Source organism: Alternaria alternata (genome assembly GCF_001642055.1).
Source record: "Alternaria alternata strain SRC1lrK2f unplaced genomic scaffold CC77scaffold_15, whole genome shotgun sequence".
NCBI classification, from domain to species: Eukaryota; Fungi; Ascomycota; class Dothideomycetes; order Pleosporales; family Pleosporaceae; genus Alternaria; species Alternaria alternata.
Window position 1 is genome coordinate 102,493 of NW_017306204.1, and position 17,213 is coordinate 119,705.

The following is a 17,213-nucleotide window of genomic DNA, read 5'->3' on the forward strand; positions in this document are numbered from 1 at the left end:
AACTTCCATTGCCCCGAACATATTCGACTCGATCGCTATATGAACGCGCCTTGCAGAGAGATTAACGCCGAAGTTACAGGTGTTGATATAAGGCGTGTAGTACATGGATTATCGCTTCCGCTCGAATCATCTAGGCAGTCACAATGAAACCTGTTTGGAATGGCTGTAAAGTGAGGTCAAGATCGGAGTGCTACCACATATCCTAACAATGCCACACATCAACGGCAGCGGAAACCGGATTTTCGGGTAGATGCAGGGGCATGCGGAGCGACATGCTGCAACACCATGTCTGCACGTTACATTGTTAATCCGATTGGTTACATCAGGAAATGCGAAATACTTTGGACTTGTGAAGCACTTCGTTATGACCAAAAATTACGTCCATGTTCAGTTTTTGTGATAGTGAGATGAATGTCTTCATCGGTATGGCCGTACAAAGATGAGTCACTTGTATCTGCGATAGTTCTTATTGGAGGGACTCTTTTTGCGTAAGAAGTGCATAGATGCCAGAAGTTGTAACTAGCTTGTCGCTGCTTATAGGTAAGTTATCGCAGTACTACAGTTAAACTAGAAAGCAGCTACAGCAATGCTTCGCGATTACGAGCACCCCGCGATGTGAGTCAAAACCCAAAGACAATCCCAGGTTCATGTGACCATGTTCGCGCATGAACTCATTGTTATTTAGTGTTGCACAATCCGCAAGCTCTCGACAACATCCTCATATCTGATCACGTTCGCAGGATCGAGAGCGAGACGCTAATCATCACTTGGTCAAGTATCACAGCAATCAGGTAGCCGCGAATGCATTCTCGGCATGCTGCTGAGAGTGTGGTCTTCGTCTTCATCAAACCACAGCCCTTTTATGGTGGCGCGACACATCCACGGCCGGAAGGCATCAAGACCCTGCCGCCACGGTACAGCCACACTGGGCAGCTTGTATCACCACACGTTTCCCCACACTAAGTGGCTCTGGTGGATCAGTCTTGCCGTGCTCTTGGCCCGGGGTTGTTTCCGCCGATTGCTACATAGCCAAAAGATGCTGGTATATCCTAAAAAGGATGTTATGTCCGATCGATAGCTACCTAGGTACATAGGTACGGGTGACAAGCTTAAAGTATCGACGACAGGAGTGCAGGTAATCTTCTAGAAGACTGACATGAAACCTTTGGGACTGACAGGAGGTTTGGAACTGATCTGACGTAGGGCGATGTTTTCAAAGTTGCGCAGGATAAGAGAACGCATGAATGTCAGACTTCCTGCCGGTCAATGGGCAGAAGTGCAAAGAGATACTGAAACCACAGTACCACATGGATCTTCCTGTATACATGAGCTCAGTTTGCATCAATATTTCAACTGCTATAGTCGCAGAATTCGGCGGGTGCAGCGCTGGAATGCGCCCTGGACATGTCGAGCTCAGCACTGTACCCGCAACCGCGGCACCCATTACGATCAGGGCAACGCTATTCGCATTTGAGCTACAGTGAACGGGGGCCGTAATACAACGCTATTCGACGTGTGTAGCTATTAACTCACATTTGGACGAGAAAATCTAAGATCTGGTGTTGTGGTGATGAAGAGCGGTTCCTGGGGGGATCCTAGGAGGTTCAGTCGTGCCGAAACCTCCGATGTCTGATCTCGGATGCGACGATCCAGCACGAACCAGAACACGATCAACCGCACGACGTACCCAACCGTCTTCTTACCGTTCACGCATCCGTGCATCGCATATCGACCAGCATGTTTGAAGGCGGCCGTCAGATTGCTCTCCGCGGTCGCAGTTTGGCAAGGTAGTAGCTTGTGCTCCCATGGTAGCCGTCGTGACACATCTCTCCGCCATAGCGTTCACGCGTCTCTCCCTGCAGATGGTGCGCTCTCTTCCCGTTACACATCAGGAACAATCACTAGCCTCTGGTGGCTAAATACCATTTGACCCATCTAACAACGAGCAATCCCTTGCCGCTTAGACCACCGAAGCCGCAGCTAAACCCTCCCTGTTGTATTCTGTGCTGAACCTGGCCCATGTGCGAGGTAGTCTTAATACTTCTTACGTCTTCCCGTCCTTCATAGTAGTCGTGTGCCGCTCCTTTCGCCTATGTGCCCTTTGCATGACCTGTCCCGTCTTCTCGGTACCAGCTGCCTCCATTCCTTCCGCTACACGTCCCCACTTTCGTTTTGTTAAGTAAGAGGCAGAGCCTGACATTCAAATCCTCATACCTCATCGATTGTCAATCGAAACTATCACATCCGTTTGGTATCCACACAGCATGGTCAACATGGCGCCTCTCTTGCGCCCACGAAGACTCGATGGCACAACAAAACCCAACACCGACGCTCTTGGTATCTTCTATGTCGTCGTTGCCATATTGTACACACTGATACTGGGTGTGGAGCTCTTCTTCCTACATCGACGTAGAGAAGCCTTTTGCCTGCAGATAAGAAATCTCAAGGTCGTCTTTGCAGCAGTGCTTATGCTACATATTTATCTCATCCTCGTCCTGCTCGTTTACCCTTGGAATGGCCTCTTTCCGTGCTCAGCCGAATTCTGGATTATGTCAGTATTTCTCCCGTCTGGCATGGCATTCTTCCAAGGTAAGTCTGGTGGGCCGATATAGCAATGGATGCATATTAAGTCTTTTTTAGCCTGCAATGCCAAAGTGCTCACAGCATATGAGAGCCAGCGTCGGATGACACGCAACTTTCTGGAGGGTGCGCGCAGGAAGCGGATATCTTACACCCCTCTTGGCCTGTACGAAGCATGGCGCGATCTTGATGCGGCAAAGAAAGTGTACTTTGGAACTCTAGTCGGATTAGTGCTTTCGGTAGGTGATGATTTGTGGTGGCTCGAATTGCAGACAGCTAACGGCCATAGTTCCTACCAGCCATCATGTTGTTTTTCGGCTCCCGTCGTTTCCATGATGCCTACGGTTTCTTTGGTGTTCCGGCCAATTACTTTGAGTGCCGCAGAGGAGGCGAGTGGTATGTTGAGCGAATATGACTTTTGAACCATTCCATTGATTTCGAAGCAGGATCCCTTCAATATTTGTGCAGCTATTCTGGACGATGATTGTTGGACCTTGGATACTGTGGAAAATCCGTAACATCAAGGACGTTCACTCTTGGGCCTGGCAAACGAGACTTGCAATCATTGCCGGGTATGTGCGCTTGTATCACGAACTATTCACAAGACTAACTCGAATATTAGCCTTCCCGGGACGCCTCTGTGGATCGCATTCACGTACTCTGACATGTCCAAAGTCCAGCACATCAACAAATTCTTCGCACCAGCTGGATGGTAAGTGCAGTCGATTTGAGAACTCTATCGTCAATTCTAACACTGCTATATAGGTTCATACCGTCACTAGTAGTCTGTCAACAGGTTCTGATCATCATACCACTCCGAGACGCATTGAGGGCCCGCCCCAATCGACGAGCATCCATATCCGAAACTGACTCGCTTACCTCCAATCACTCGGTCATGTCCGAAAAATCGACCACTGTGGTTTTCACCAAGGAGATGAGGTCCAAGACGTCGATGCAGTCGCTAGAGTTCACTATTCAGCATAGTATCGAACCGCTTATCGCCTGGGCTGCTGCTCGTGAATTCACCGCCGAGAACTGCATCTTCCTGCGCGAGGTGCGCAACTTCAAGAAGAAATGGGGTGGCCTGAAGGTTGTCACCACTTCTCAACGGCGGCAGATGTTCAACGAAGCGTCTTTGCTTTTCTACACGCTCGTCAACCCCTTCACTGCAGAGGCACCAATCAACATCGAATACAAGGTTTTCAAGACACTACAGGTCATGTTCGCAGACGTGGAATTCGATCCATATATGCCACGCAGCCAGACACCTGATGATGTCAAGTCACCGGTCATTCGAGAGAACGTCGTCTGCCCATGGGAGGATACCTTGAGCCGACCAGCGAGTATCGACTCCAGCATCACATCCTCGTCAACGGCGAGCACACGGACGATAGTCCCGAGCGAATTCACGGAAGACGTCTTCGATGCTGCTTTTGAAAGCATCAAGTACCTTGTCTTCACCAATACCTGGCCGCGCTATGTGGAGCTCGCAGGCAAGCTCCCATCGCCATAAACTAATCGCTACGAGACATCGTCGTCGATGTCAGTCCATGATCTGGCAGAGCTAGATCTTTCATTTTGTTCATACTCTCATTAGTACCGATTGGGAATAGAGTCCAATATCTCTGAACTGTCTTGCAAGGCTTCGTCACGGTAACATCTACCATTCCTCTCTCTCTTTCCTGGTTCGTCCATCTTGTTACATAGTTTGATTTGATTGCTTTCGGATAGGAAATACCCTCAATGGCACGGCGTCCCTTTCTCATCTGCTATCTCAACAGTGTCACGTACCCCCATCTGATGTTCACTTGTCATGGCACTCAAAACAGCCAGAACACTGGGCGCCTAAAACGCCAGGTGATCTAGACAGCCTTGGGAGCTTGCCGCTGCTCCACTTCTTTCGTTCATGCGATGAGCTACACATTGACCTCCCGGAAAGAAGACGATCCTGAGACCTGACACATTGTACGTTAAGAGTACGTGCTGCGGATCAGAGGCCGTGTTTGGCAGGACCCCCGGTAGGAACATTAACCTACAGTGCGGTTTCGACGTGTTTTGACAGCTGAGTGGGGCGAACATGGAAATCTACTAACGCACGATAGATCGTAGATCCTTACTCACGACTCACGACGCCATCGCCATTCAGTATACCACCTGTTGAACTCATTTACATGTCTCCTTCGTCTCTGTTCTCTTTTGATGTCCAGAAGAGTGGTTCGGCGACTCCGCACACAACATGACACCGCGCCGCTAACGCACCTCTGCGACCTACGCCGCAATCCCATTACACGGCACAGCAAGCCACCAACAGCGCCTCTTCCACTCTTTTTGCTCCCTTTCTCTCTGTAGCATAAAGACGGCTCGCGTGTTAGTCTCGGCACATGCGGTTATGCATCGAGGGCGTGCGTATCCGGAAGGCTCGAAGTACCGGCGCTGTGGTTTCGCGTTTTGGGACGTTGAACGTCGCAGGTCTATCTGCTAAGGTGCGTCCAAGGACCAATGACCAAGGACCTGGATTTTGGTCGTCTTGTGTGGGAAACTCTAGTTTGAGAGAGTATCAATGGAACTGATATAGGCTGATTGGGTTGCAAGAGCTGTGCTCTTGGGTGAGTGGTTTCGCGTACTGTTTATTTGCGTTGCCGTTCTCATAGCGAGAGCAGGGATCTTGTTCTTCGGTAAATTATCATGATTGTTTAGGCAGCTTGTACCCGAGGCTCTGTTCTGAATGCTCGCGTACGCGCTGTGAGGTCGCACACGTGTGGTTAGGAAGAGACGCGATGTTCCGTGAATTGAAGAACACGCTAGCATGACTCACATATACATCGAGAATTCTTAGTTCCATTACTCGGATCAACCAACAAACCACACTACTATCAGTCACATCTTGCATTTTTGTCATTACCCGGTGTTGTCAAACCGAGCAGCAAATTATGTCATGCCATCGTAAGATTAATGATGCACCATAAATCAGTCGCATATCTGCATTTCAATACAAATGACTCTCCGATAGCTCTATCTCTCACTACTGTTTCCTTCTACTGTGAACTCTTCTTTACCCTTTGTATTTCTATTGCAAGACAAGGCAGTCGTCGTTCCGATCATCCTCCACGCTCTTTTCCCCGCCTTTCCTTGTTGGCCTGCAAACCGGCGCTGTAGTAGGTCGCGGAACTGCCTTTCGGGCACACGCGCCCAGACCGCAACTGTAGCAATAGTGATGGGTGCAGCTGGAGCATAGAGGGTTGCCCGGGCATGCGCCATCCCCGGCGTTTCCGTTCCCGCAAGTGCAGCAGTACCAACCCATGTTGAGATGTTGAGGTTAGTGGTATAGACGGAGTGATTATTTCTTGCGTCGTGGAGTAGACTGAAGGTAGAAGTACAGAATAATCGAAAAGAACGCCATATGGTCATATCACAGGTTTTGCTCGTATGTGTACACACGGTAACATATCATCAACGCTCGATGGGTGTCAGTATAGACAGTGAAGAGAGACCCGACACACGGAGCATTGTACAGTGTACTATGAGATGGTTGGACATGCGGAAGCTGATGACTCGAGAGCTAGTCAGCAAACTATCTCGACGAATCTCCCTGCCCGCCTATATCGCTTCCATGATGTCGCTCACATGACATGAAGTGGAAAGTCGTGGGGAAGCGATGGTCACGTGGTCGATGATGAAACAGGACAGGGTTCCTTGGCGCATGTACGGGGAGGCAGCGGCGCATCAGCTCGGATCAGCAAACATCACGTCGCCCATCTTCACGCGTCGAGACATCCCCAATCAGACGCCCGACCGCTCCCGAGTCTACTCCCCGTCGCGTACTGCCAGCAGCACCTCGGGCATCGTGCGCACACTTGCGCCTGCCCCTCTGTCCCTCTCTCCAGCAACTGCAGGCCACACGACTGTCGGCTGTAGTTGCCCAGGCCGAGAGCCCGTCCCACGCCCGCCCCACTGTCGATTCACGAGCTTGAGCTCCGTCACCACCAGCATGTCAGGCTCAGTCGCTGTTGCCCGCCCGTCGCAGCCTCCCCGTTTGCGCCGGGAGTCACAGCGCCCTGGCGTCGCGCGCACCATGACCCGCCAGTCCAACATGGAGGACGAGGGCGTGAAGCAGGAGGATGCCCGCAAATATGGTACGTCGCCTGGGCCACGGCAAAAAAGGGCACAGTTGCTAACACACGGCGCAGTCTATACGCAGCAAGACATCCTGGCCAGGCACAAGGGCAAGCCGCCGTCGCTCCGTGTCTACCTGCACCCCAAGCACTTCCGCTTGAACGACTCCCAGGAGACGCTGTCCTATGCCTCTCCTATGCGCGAGCTGCTGCAGGCCATCAAGGACAAGGAGGTGCCCCACAACATGGTCGAGGAGCTCTACGAGTTCAACACGCCCTGGTACGACAACTGCCTCATCGTCGAAGTTCACGACTACCGCTCCGCCGGCGTCAAGCCCAAAGATGATACCAACAGCACGGGCGAGGCCGGCACCAGCGCCTTCTCTATCCACAACTACAACAACTTCATAACGCCCTCCCCCTTCGCTCCATTCCCAGTCAACAAGCCCGATGCGAAGCCTGGCCAGCCTAACGCACAGAGCAAAGACGACGAGACCAAGGAGGACAAGGAGAACATGCCCGCTCCGGGTCAGAACGGCGCCCTGTCGAAGCAGCCTGGGATTGGCAAGGTCAGGACAGTGGTGCTGTTTCCGACTCCGCAGTCGCAACTGGCCGACATGCAGCTTCTGGCCACCACGCCCGTCCCTGACATGGCCACCCTCAAAAGAATGCAGGCCCAGGGCAGGGCTGGGGGCATGCCACCGACTCCAATGACTGCAGTACCCTCAACGCCCACCTTTCCTAATGGGCCCAGTCCGAAGCGCCAGAAAATGGTCCTTGACGACAGCAACGTGCACGAGTTCGAGGCTGAGTTTTTGAACGCTACATGCCCGCCCCTCTACCTGGAACCAACCAAGAGCTTCGGCCAATCCCTCGCTCTCATGGATGCCATCACACATCCGAACAATAAGAACCCCGCGCCTCCACGCAAGACTCGTAAGAGGACTACCGCCGAATTGGCTGCCGACGAGGCCGAAGCGCAGAACATGCAGCGCTTCATGTTGGCAGGCGACGAGTACCAGAGCATCATGACGGCCACCGCTACAGGCAACGACGACAACGCCGTGCGCGCTGCTGCGAATTCCCAGACCTTCGCCCGCTTCAAGACTATTGCTAACATCCGCGCAAATCACGAGGAAGCCGACCGGAGGAAGAAGGAAGAAGATGCTCGAATTGCTCAGGCCAAGCGTGCGGCGCAGATGGAGGCCGAGATCCAGAGAAAAAGGGAGATGGAGAACAGGCAGCAAGCCGAGCTTGCGGAGCGTCAACAGCAGCAACAAGCCCTTCGTCAGCAAGCGCATCAGGCGCAACTACAGCAAAACCAGCAACAGAACGAGGCCGCGCGAGCCGCTGCGGCAGCACAGCACCAGATGTCCAATGCGGCAGCGATACAGGTTACACAGACACCCCAATCGGCTACGCAATCTCAATTCTCACCAACCATACGCCAGCAGACGCCCATGGCTGTCTCTGCAGCTTCGCCGTTGGTTGGAGGGCAGTCTGCGCAACACTTGGGCGGCACTCCAATGGTTCCAACAGCATCGAATCAAGCTATCAACAGCCCTGCTCGACCGCCGTCTGCTGTCTCTAACCATCAAAATATGATTCGCTCCGTCAGTCAGCAGCAGAACCTGAGTCGCACCGGCACGCCGCACATCGTACAGGGCACGCCCGTAATGAACGCCTCGATGCCGAATCGCAACATGACGCCTACTCCTAGTCGCATGAACCAGGGCAGCCCATCTATGGCAATGCAAGGGCAGACACCAATGATGATGCAAACTCCTCAACCTGGCCAGAATATGACCCCCGAACAGATGCAGCAGATGCAACAGCAGCGCCTACAGCAGCAACTTCGTATGCAGCAAATGCAGCAACAAGGAGGATCACCAGGTAATCCACAACAACAAATGCAACAAATTGCATTCCAAAAGGCCGCCCAGCATATTCAGACGCAAGGAGTGCCTCCAGGTCAAAATCCACAAGCATACCGCAATCACCTTGCGCAGCAATATTTCAACCAACTGAAACAGCAGCAGCAGAATCAACAGCAATTGGCCTTGCAAAACATGTCACCTCAGGGAGGCATGCAGCAAAATGGTATGCCTCCACAAGGCATGGCCTTTGCTAACATGAACCTGCAGCAGATGCGGCAACGGTATCAGCAACACAAGCAGTCGGTTATGCAGAATTACGGCCAGAACATCCCTCAGCAAGTTATGCAACAGATCCATCAGATGGAAATACAGATCAAGCAACGAGAAGCGCGTGAACAGCAGCAAATTGCCATGGCACAAAACATGCAGAACGGTATGGGCAATCAGATGAATGGTGGACAGATGAACGGCATGCAGAACGGTATGCAGAACGGCAATCCGACCAACCCAATGCAAATGCAACAGTACCAGCAGATGCTCCAACAACAACGTCAACAAGCCGCCAATCAGTCGCGACTCCTGCAGATGCGTCAGCAAGCCATGGCGAGCGGCGGTCAACTGCCTCAGGGCATGATGGGCAATATGAATGCCATGAACGGCATGCAAGGCGGTGGTATGCAGGGCATGAACATGGGTAACATGGGCAACATGGGTCAGGGCATGAACATGGCGCAAATGGGACAGATGAATGGAGGCATGGGAGGTATGCAGGGTGGACAGATGAATGGTGGCATGCAGGGTATGCAAGGAATGCAGGGCATGAACCCGCAGCAGATGAACCAGATGATGATGATGCGGCAAGCGCAGCAGCAGGCCCAGAGGATGGGACAACAAGGTGGACAACAAGGTGGGGACATGGGATGGACTGGTTAAAGTCCACTCTACCAACCTCTTTTACTTTATCCTTTCTCTCTTCTTTGGATGTGTTTTATTAGGGACCTCTGGACGGCGAGACGGGATAAAAAGGTGTTTTGGGGCATGGGGAAAAGTTCATTCTTCAAAGATACCCCCGGTGTTGGGATGGGACTTTATATCTTGTTTACGACAGTCACGGCACACTAGGGTTTTTTGACTGGCATGACTAGGTGGCTTGTTGACTTGCTATTATTGTAAGTGTAGGGCCCTCGTCGGACATTCTATATCATTACTAAATTCTGTGACTATTATCTTCGACTGCGCGTTTTGTAATCGTGCGTGATGTCTGCATGCGGACAGCCTTGGTTATCCTCTGCGCCTTGCAACACTTATTTATTCGCTCTTCTCTTCCCCTGGCCCCTGCCCCTCTTCTCCGCCTTCTTCTTCCTCTCCATCTTCTTCTTCTCTATCATTTTCTTCTTCTCCATCATCTTCCTCTTCTCATTCATCATCATCTTCTTATTCATCATCATGTCCTCCTCCATCATATTCATGTTCTCCTCCATCACATTCATCTCCCTCTCCATAATCATCATGTCCTCCTCCATACTCATCATGTCCTCCTCCATACTCATCATGTCCTCCTCCATAATCAGCATGTCTTCCTCCATCATCATCATCTCCTCCATCATATTCTTCTTCTCCGCCTGCCTCTGGAGCTGTTCGCAATGCTGCTTTAGTTTGGCCCCCTGATCTTCTTCCCATTGGCGGAGGCGTTCTTCGGCCACCTTTTCTAGTTCTTTTTGTGCTCGTTCTGCTGCTTGACGTGATCGCTCTTCCGCGAGTCGTTCTTTCTCTTGTCGAGCAGTACGCTCCACTTTGGCACGAGCTTCCTCTTTTGCTTCGCGCTGTCTCGCTTCTGCAAGTCGTCGTTCTTCCTCTAGTATACGCACTCGCTCATTATTTGCCTCAAGACGTTCTCGCTCTTCTTGAAGCACATACTCAGCAAGATTGCTGCGGTACTCATTCCACTCTTCTTGTACTTCATTGTACCGTGTATCATACTCGCTTCGTGTCGTGGAGTTTCTCAGTACTTCGAACGCTTCTCGTACCTACCATTCGTCAATTCAACTTCATAAAGCTTTGCCGGTAAGTACACGTACCTGTCTGAACTCGACGGCATCTATCGTCTTACCCGGCGCTTTCTTGTCTGGGTGGTGTCGTAGCGCTAGCATGTGGAAAGCCTTCTTCACATCTGCTGCTGTAGCACGCCGATTCACACCCAGGTCGAAGTAATGGTCAGAAATTTCGGGCTCTATGGGCTTGGAAATGTGCATCTTTAAGAGAGTTTGCGCTTATTTTTAACGTTGCTCTTCAATATGCCTGATGTTCGTGCTGTATGCGTTTTCGAGATGCCACAATTACTATAAAATAAAAGTGGCGCGGTTGACGATACAATTGTTAAATAGAACTGCCTGAAAGTGGAAATGTATCTCAAAAGGGTCGTGAGTGGTGAGTGGTGAGGCTACGATCGCAATGCAGATGTATAGAGAAGGGGCAACAAACAACTAGGAAGAAGCGATAGTGTGTGCCGCACACCGAAGTGAGAGCAATGCTGAGCACAATGATCTTTGTGGATTTCAGATGTCCACCGTTTCCTACCCTACAGCAAGTCGGCTATCTCCGGTACCACATTCTCGTCACCTTAGTATGCCGAATCTTTTTCTGCAACTGGAAGATACCATATAATAACGCTTCAGCTGTTGGCGGACAACCTGGAACATATATGTCCACGGGAACAATTCTGTCTACGCCCCTCACCACACTATAGCTATAGTGGTAGTAGCCACCACCATTCGCGCAGCTTCCCATGCTGATCACCCATCGTGGCTCGGGCATTTGATCATAACACTGCCGAAGAGCGGGAGCCATCTTGTTGGTGACTGTGCCGGCAACAATCATTACATCTGCCTGACGAGGAGACGCTCGAAAGATAATCCCTAGTCGGTCCTGGTCGTAGCGAGGCATCGAGCAGTGCATCATTTCGAGGGCGCAGCAGGCGAGACCGAAGCTTAATGGGTGGAGTGAGCTCTGTCGCGCCCAATTGAGTATCTGATCCGCAGTTGTCCTGAGATTGTCAGCGAGTATACTTCATCTGTTTGGAGAGCTTTGCTTACAGGACATGTTCGACAACGCCTCTGGGTTTGACACTGGTGGATGGAAGGAGAGTTTCTTTGCGCTGTCGGTTAGTTTTTATGTCTCCGGAAAGAGAAGAACAGCTAGAGAGTCTGCGATGTTCTGTGACTCCGGATACGTAATTTGAAATACGAGGTCTTATGATGTATGCTAGGCAATGTCAGTACAGTATACTCGAGATTCACAAAGTGAGAAAGTACAGAACGCATAGTGGATTTTGCAGCTTGTGAACTCTCGAAGCTTCGACATGACTACCAAGAGTATTGGAGGGAAGTAGTTTCGCTTCTGCAGCATACTCCCTGGTACAAGATGATATGGGCAGAGGATTGATGGTGTATCACGTGTCTTACTCTTTAGGGTAAGGCGGGCGCAATTAAAGCCCACATGAGAGGAAAGCCCACATTCCCTTGTTACCAAAAACCCACATCCAACCCCGAAAAGCCCACACTACGAGCGGCACCAATAACGAACCAATGTCAGATCGCAGCGAGCCAAGAGCTGGAGGCACATCCCATCAATGTCTTACATGCAGAAAATTCTTCTCGAGTAATAGTCACTTGCGGAGGCATGAAGCCAGTCGTATGTTCACTATCTTGGAATTAGCCATCTGATGCCTAACACCAGTGAGATACACGCAATCGCTTAAACGCTTGTGCCTTTTGCAATCGCACCTTCATCCGTCAGTACGTGTCTCGTGTAGCTTTGTTAGCCTCAAGCAGACTGACATCAACTCCTGCGCAGTGATGTCCTGAGAAGGCATTCAAAGTCATGTCAACAAAGAGGAGAAAATGACGCGATAGCCTCAGCAAGACCAGGACGACCACCTCGACCTGGAAAAAGTGATAATCAGGCGCAGATGTCAGGCCTGTTCGCCAGTGGCATCAACGCCAGTGACGTGAATGGTCACACCACGATACGGGTAGAAGACGCCCAGAGGCTCCTTCCCTACCCAATCATATTCCTGTATCGTTATTCGGACCCTCGCCGCGAATCGATCCTCAATGCTTTCGCTGATGAACGAACACCTGCACAACTTTTCGGTAGCCACATAGCTTCTAATGCAAGCAACCAACTATTCGAAGGGGACATGGCACTCTTTAGCATCTTCTCAGATCTCTTTATGGATACTGGCGCGGATGTTTGTGCTTCGACGCCAACAGCATCAGGAAGGTCTCAACCGATTGCCATTCTTCAGTCTAGGGTTGACGAGCTTTGTTCTCAACTCTTCTCGTTCAGCAAGACGCGTCGAACAGCTGACCTTGATTGCGGCGACATATTTCCAGTGAACGCTGCGAAAGCGGTTTTCACTGCTGAAAACTTCGAGGAATGTGTGTGGGCTTACTTTACGGTCTTTCACCCACAACAACCGCTTCTTCATTGGCCCACGTTCGATATGCATAGTGTCTCGCTGCCACTTTTGCTTGCCGTCGTTTTTGGCGGATCGGTTCACTGTTCTCCAACGGATGGCGCATTGTCCTGTCGTGCCTTCTTTGATTTTGGTGAAGAGTTCATATTCGAGCAACTGCGCCATATAGTAGCAGCGAAACCTGATCTACATAGCGATCCTCATGCAATGGAAAGCGTACAAGCCGGTTTACTTATTGTGGCTTTACAAAGTAGCTTCAATAGCGAGGCAGTTCGCAGAAGGGTTCGGGTCTCAAGGCACCCAGAGCTGACCGTTGCCATACGGTCCCTTAGGTTGCTCGATCCGATGATCCATTCAAGTCATCAAAACAAGGTGCCCGACTGGGATGCATTCATCGCAGAAGAGTCTAGAGTAAGGTAAATCAGCCGCCAGTGTATTCGCAGAACCCGGAAATGAATTGCAGCACTAACCACCCCAGGATCGTACACTTCATGTGCGTCATGGATTACATGAATACCTTCTTCTTCAATCTGCTTCCGAATCTGGCTATAGGAGAAATTTACCAACGACTTCCGTGCAATGACGCGCTTTACGATGCTTGGACACAAAAAGAGTACGAGCGGTTATGCGTAGAATCATTGCGCCCAACGAAGCAGATACCTAGTATCAAGCAGCTGGTAGCTTTGCTGATGAGCGAGAACTGGTGGGACGAGCAGAAGAATCCGCTTCTCAGCATACTCGAGCTCAGGCACCTTATGATCTGCGTATTCGGTAAGTCATGTCGTCTGTTCGCTTGTCTGCACCATGAATATGGGCTAATGCAAATTGTAGCACTGCATTCCATCATCTTCGTATCGCGAGCTGCGCTTCTGACGCCGTCGTCATATCGCGACTTACTTCGCGCAACGAAGCGCTGGAAAGAGCTTTGGGACACTTTGCATACAAAACATGAGGCAGAGCGTGAGAAGTCGTTGGGCTTCGTCAAACATGGTCTGGAGATGTGGTGGGTTACATGTAAAGTTCTTGAGTTGGCACATGCTGGTGACTCGCAGAGTCGCTACATGGAAGTTAGCCCTACGGACTCGCTGATAGAGCTGCATAGTTTTCTCAAACAGTATGGGAACTGTGTGGACGGGTAAGAACGATTTGACTTGGAATATACTATACGGCCGTAAGAGAGAGAGACTTGGTAATCTAATAATGTCTCTATGGATAATCTACGTCGATGCAAAATCTCCTCGAATCCTTCTTACCATCAAATTACAATCGAACCATCATGACACGAGCGAGAACTTAAGAAGATATTACCGGGAGAAAAGTCAAGACGGTTGTTCTATAGCCTGGGCTGTTCTACCAACAGCCAACAAGCCCTTCACCGCATTTATGTGATGAGTCTTGTCGCTATCGTGTTTCATGTTAAGACGCTCCAACCCAATCCATGGTTGTGGCCTGTGGCGTCCTAACCCAAGGTACATCATTTAGCGAAATGACATAATGTCTGAAAAGTATCAAAGCGTTTCAAACACAAGCTTTTCTGACACGGGAACTGACAAGAAACAGGTAGCAGGGTACACGTTTATGCGTTCTGGAAGCGTCGATGGTGATGTTGTGATGTGTTGGTAGGTGTTATCGGTCCTTTTGAGGAGCGTCAATTGTGTGAGGATGAAAAGGTGGGTTCGTATTCGGGTCGCACGAAAACCCGGTGTCCATCGATCGATGCTTCGGTTTTTCGGTCTTCATGCATGTGGTGGGGTGGAGGAATACGATAGATTGGTACGCTTGTGGGAACGGCGGTTTTGGAAAAGTAACGTGGCAACGGCCTCGCGTGATCGGAGAGATCTGAGTATAGAAAATGTAGACAGGCCATAGGTATACTTGCGTTGCAACACAATGCGTGCCGCTGTAGTGTCGGTCGGGTCGTGAAGAATGCTTGGTATCATATGGGTACGAGATGAGAACGACCGTGCAGCGGCTCGAGTAATATTCTCGGGCAGGCAGTAGATGGATCTAGGCACTAGTTTACACTTTTACTTTTCAGCTTTCTTGGAGTCATGACGGCGTGGAACCGGACTTTGGGCACTGCAGGTGCGAAGGCGAAGCGCGACGCTATACGCACCAAGGCGGAGGCGCGCAGCTATCGATGCAGATGGAAATTTCGGCGTTTTGGGTAATTGCAAATTACTGTGGATGGTCTCGATCAGATTGTGAAGAAATTTCCTCACTTCCTATAACCTGCGACTGGATTTTCCTCTCGTGTGTTGTGGGTATAGTATGGTGTTTATGCGCAAGCGAAGGATTGGACGGATGGGCGTTACGCCGTTTACCAGGCGCTATTGTTTGACAGCCGGCGGGGCGGCGCATTGCTACACGGCGTAAAAGCATTGTTTCGACGTTATCGCGAGCTGCCGTGAGCGATGACGGAAGGAGGTTTCTCTCCCGAAGCTATCGCTTGTATGAAACACGACAGGAACGGAGGGGCAACAACAGAAGCGGGGCTCATGCAAGCAACACCAAGTCGGAGATGCACATGGCAGATTGGCAGTAGGGTGAGCGATGTTCTGAGGGTGGCATGACCATAATGTAAGGTGGGTTGTGTAGATGATTAGCCAATCTTTCTGTTTTATTGCCTAGAAAATACTGGGCAAACTCAAGTTCACCGTCAAGGGGGCCTGATACCGAGACCCGGGTAACCGATGTCTTGGAGTCTTGGAGTTTCAATCTTATCTCTCAAGACGGTAGGGTCTCCCTTGGGTCAGGATTGAGTCGCGACAGGGACGGGAGTCGCGAGTCGCCGTGGGGGAGGATTGTTGCAGGTCATTTCCGAATGCAACCTGCGGGCTTGGTGAATCGTGGCAATGCGAATTGATGAGTTTGCAAGACTGGGACAGAGCGATGGGATGATAGTAGACGTGGGCATTGTCAATGATTAGGAGTTAGGAGGTCGCGACAGCGGACCGTCTGGTCCAACGACGGCCATTACTGCAGCCGCGGCAGTGCACGTGTTTTCTTTGTGTGTGGCGCAGTCCAGGGCATGGCACGGCTACTGCCATCGCATGAAGTTGACATGGCTTTTCCTGCCAGACTCACCCAACGCCCGACGCACACATGACAAGACGGTTGAATCGAATGCTCAACTCCCAGATTCAGGGATGCCGACAGAGACCGACTCGACTCACAGGGTTCTTCATCCTCCTCCGGTTCGCGCAATAGTGCAGGTGGAGATTTCATCAGGACAGGGCGTGGCGGGCCCAAGGAATGGGTTTTGCCTCGGCGGCCTGACAAACTGGACAAGATGCATGAGAGGCGCGCGAAAGCCGTTTTACCAATACCGATGCGAGCGATCTTCCCCAGGTTGCTGATGAGGTTGACTCGCTTGTTGTTCTGTTTTGGGCGGTCTACTTTTAGGCGCCGGAGTTCTGGAGCCGCACAAGTCTTGGGATGGACCTTGCGCGTGCAACCGTATTGGCAGGAATAGATTGGGCGGCTGGTTTGTGAATTGTGTGAACGGGTGTGGCGGAGCGTCATGATGGGACGAGTCGACTCTGAGAGACGGGATCATGGCAGGAGAAGGGTGCAGCTGCACTGTACTCGGTGCGCAAGAGATGGGAGACGGGGCCAGTACGCACGACATCCCAGAGCGTATCATGCAGCGTGGAGCAGCCCGGGAATCGGCACTCGTCACATGCTTCATGGCCTCAACCTCTCTCTCGGCCATTCCCGTTGGCGGTGGACAGACGGTGAGCTGAGGCTTGGTTTCATGGCGCATCCAGGCACGGCAATGTGAGTGGACAGCTTCCTTCGTGTCGTTTCAGCGCCTAGGCCGGCCGGGCGCTGCGGAGCCAATCAGCCGCCTGTTCCGTTCCTCGACCCCTGCATTGGCCTCACCAACCCTCCCATGTTGCGAACCTCATATCCACTGTTTCCCTCGCTCCCCCTCTGACCTCACGCTCCGCCGTCCCTTGTCGTGTCGATTCCATACCTTCGTTTCTTGTCCACTTGTTGCTCACTCGCTACGGCAACATAGTACATACACTTTCGCTTCTCATACATCCCACGAGCCCGTTTCCACGTCCCCTATTTCCACGCCTAGTCCCCCCGGTGAAGAGAAAGCCTATTGACGTCGCTGCTCAAGACCCTCGGCCCTACTCGCCTTCACTGTCGCTATTA

General features: G+C 51.3%; 6 protein-coding genes across 6 annotated transcripts; 3 read left to right on the plus strand and 3 right to left on the minus strand.

The window, feature by feature from the left end:
* Positions 1 to 1,213: 1,213 nt before the first annotated feature.
* Positions 1,214 to 2,097, minus strand: CC77DRAFT_1073373 (hypothetical protein; the record flags this gene model as incomplete). Its single annotated transcript, XM_018529181.1, has 2 exons — positions 1,534 to 2,097; positions 1,214 to 1,504 (listed from the first exon to the last, which is right to left on the minus strand). The coding sequence occupies exons 1-2, from the start codon at positions 1,720 to 1,722 to the stop codon at positions 1,214 to 1,216; spliced, it is 480 nt and encodes a 159-aa protein (XP_018383861.1). The 5' UTR covers positions 1,723 to 2,097.
* Positions 2,098 to 4,395, plus strand: CC77DRAFT_190843 (hypothetical protein). Its single transcript, XM_018530551.1, has 6 exons — positions 2,098 to 2,589; positions 2,641 to 2,819; positions 2,870 to 2,976; positions 3,027 to 3,152; positions 3,203 to 3,292; positions 3,346 to 4,395. Exons 1-6 carry the CDS (start codon positions 2,265 to 2,267, stop codon positions 4,091 to 4,093), a joined length of 1,575 nt encoding a protein of 524 aa, XP_018383862.1. The 5' UTR covers positions 2,098 to 2,264; the 3' UTR covers positions 4,094 to 4,395.
* A 2,173-nt stretch (positions 4,396 to 6,568) lies between these two features.
* On the plus strand, positions 6,569 to 9,502 carry CC77DRAFT_1063109 (hypothetical protein; the record flags this gene model as incomplete). The annotated part of the gene is made up of 2 exons (XM_018528600.1): positions 6,569 to 6,713; positions 6,768 to 9,502. The coding sequence occupies 2 exons, from the start codon at positions 6,569 to 6,571 to the stop codon at positions 9,500 to 9,502; spliced, it is 2,880 nt and encodes a 959-aa protein (XP_018383863.1).
* A 158-nt stretch (positions 9,503 to 9,660) lies between these two features.
* CC77DRAFT_191145 (DnaJ-domain-containing protein) lies at positions 9,661 to 10,991 on the minus strand. The gene is made up of 3 exons (XM_018530552.1): positions 10,648 to 10,991; positions 9,794 to 10,596; positions 9,661 to 9,738 (listed from the first exon to the last, which is right to left on the minus strand). The coding sequence occupies exons 1-2, from the start codon at positions 10,819 to 10,821 to the stop codon at positions 9,874 to 9,876; spliced, it is 897 nt and encodes a 298-aa protein (XP_018383864.1). The 5' UTR covers positions 10,822 to 10,991; the 3' UTR covers positions 9,661 to 9,738; positions 9,794 to 9,873.
* CC77DRAFT_191163 (NADH:ubiquinone oxidoreductase 19.3kD subunit) lies at positions 10,992 to 12,213 on the minus strand. The gene is made up of 3 exons (XM_018530553.1): positions 11,881 to 12,213; positions 11,662 to 11,830; positions 10,992 to 11,612 (listed from the first exon to the last, which is right to left on the minus strand). Exons 1-3 carry the CDS (start codon positions 11,972 to 11,974, stop codon positions 11,162 to 11,164), a joined length of 714 nt encoding a protein of 237 aa, XP_018383865.1. The 5' UTR covers positions 11,975 to 12,213; the 3' UTR covers positions 10,992 to 11,161.
* Positions 12,214 to 12,800: 587 nt separating this feature from the next.
* On the plus strand, positions 12,801 to 14,185 carry CC77DRAFT_939798 (hypothetical protein; the record flags this gene model as incomplete). The annotated part of the gene is made up of 3 exons (XM_018534695.1): positions 12,801 to 13,462; positions 13,525 to 13,817; positions 13,878 to 14,185. The coding sequence occupies 3 exons, from the start codon at positions 12,801 to 12,803 to the stop codon at positions 14,183 to 14,185; spliced, it is 1,263 nt and encodes a 420-aa protein (XP_018383866.1).
* Positions 14,186 to 17,213: the final 3,028 nt, after the last annotated feature.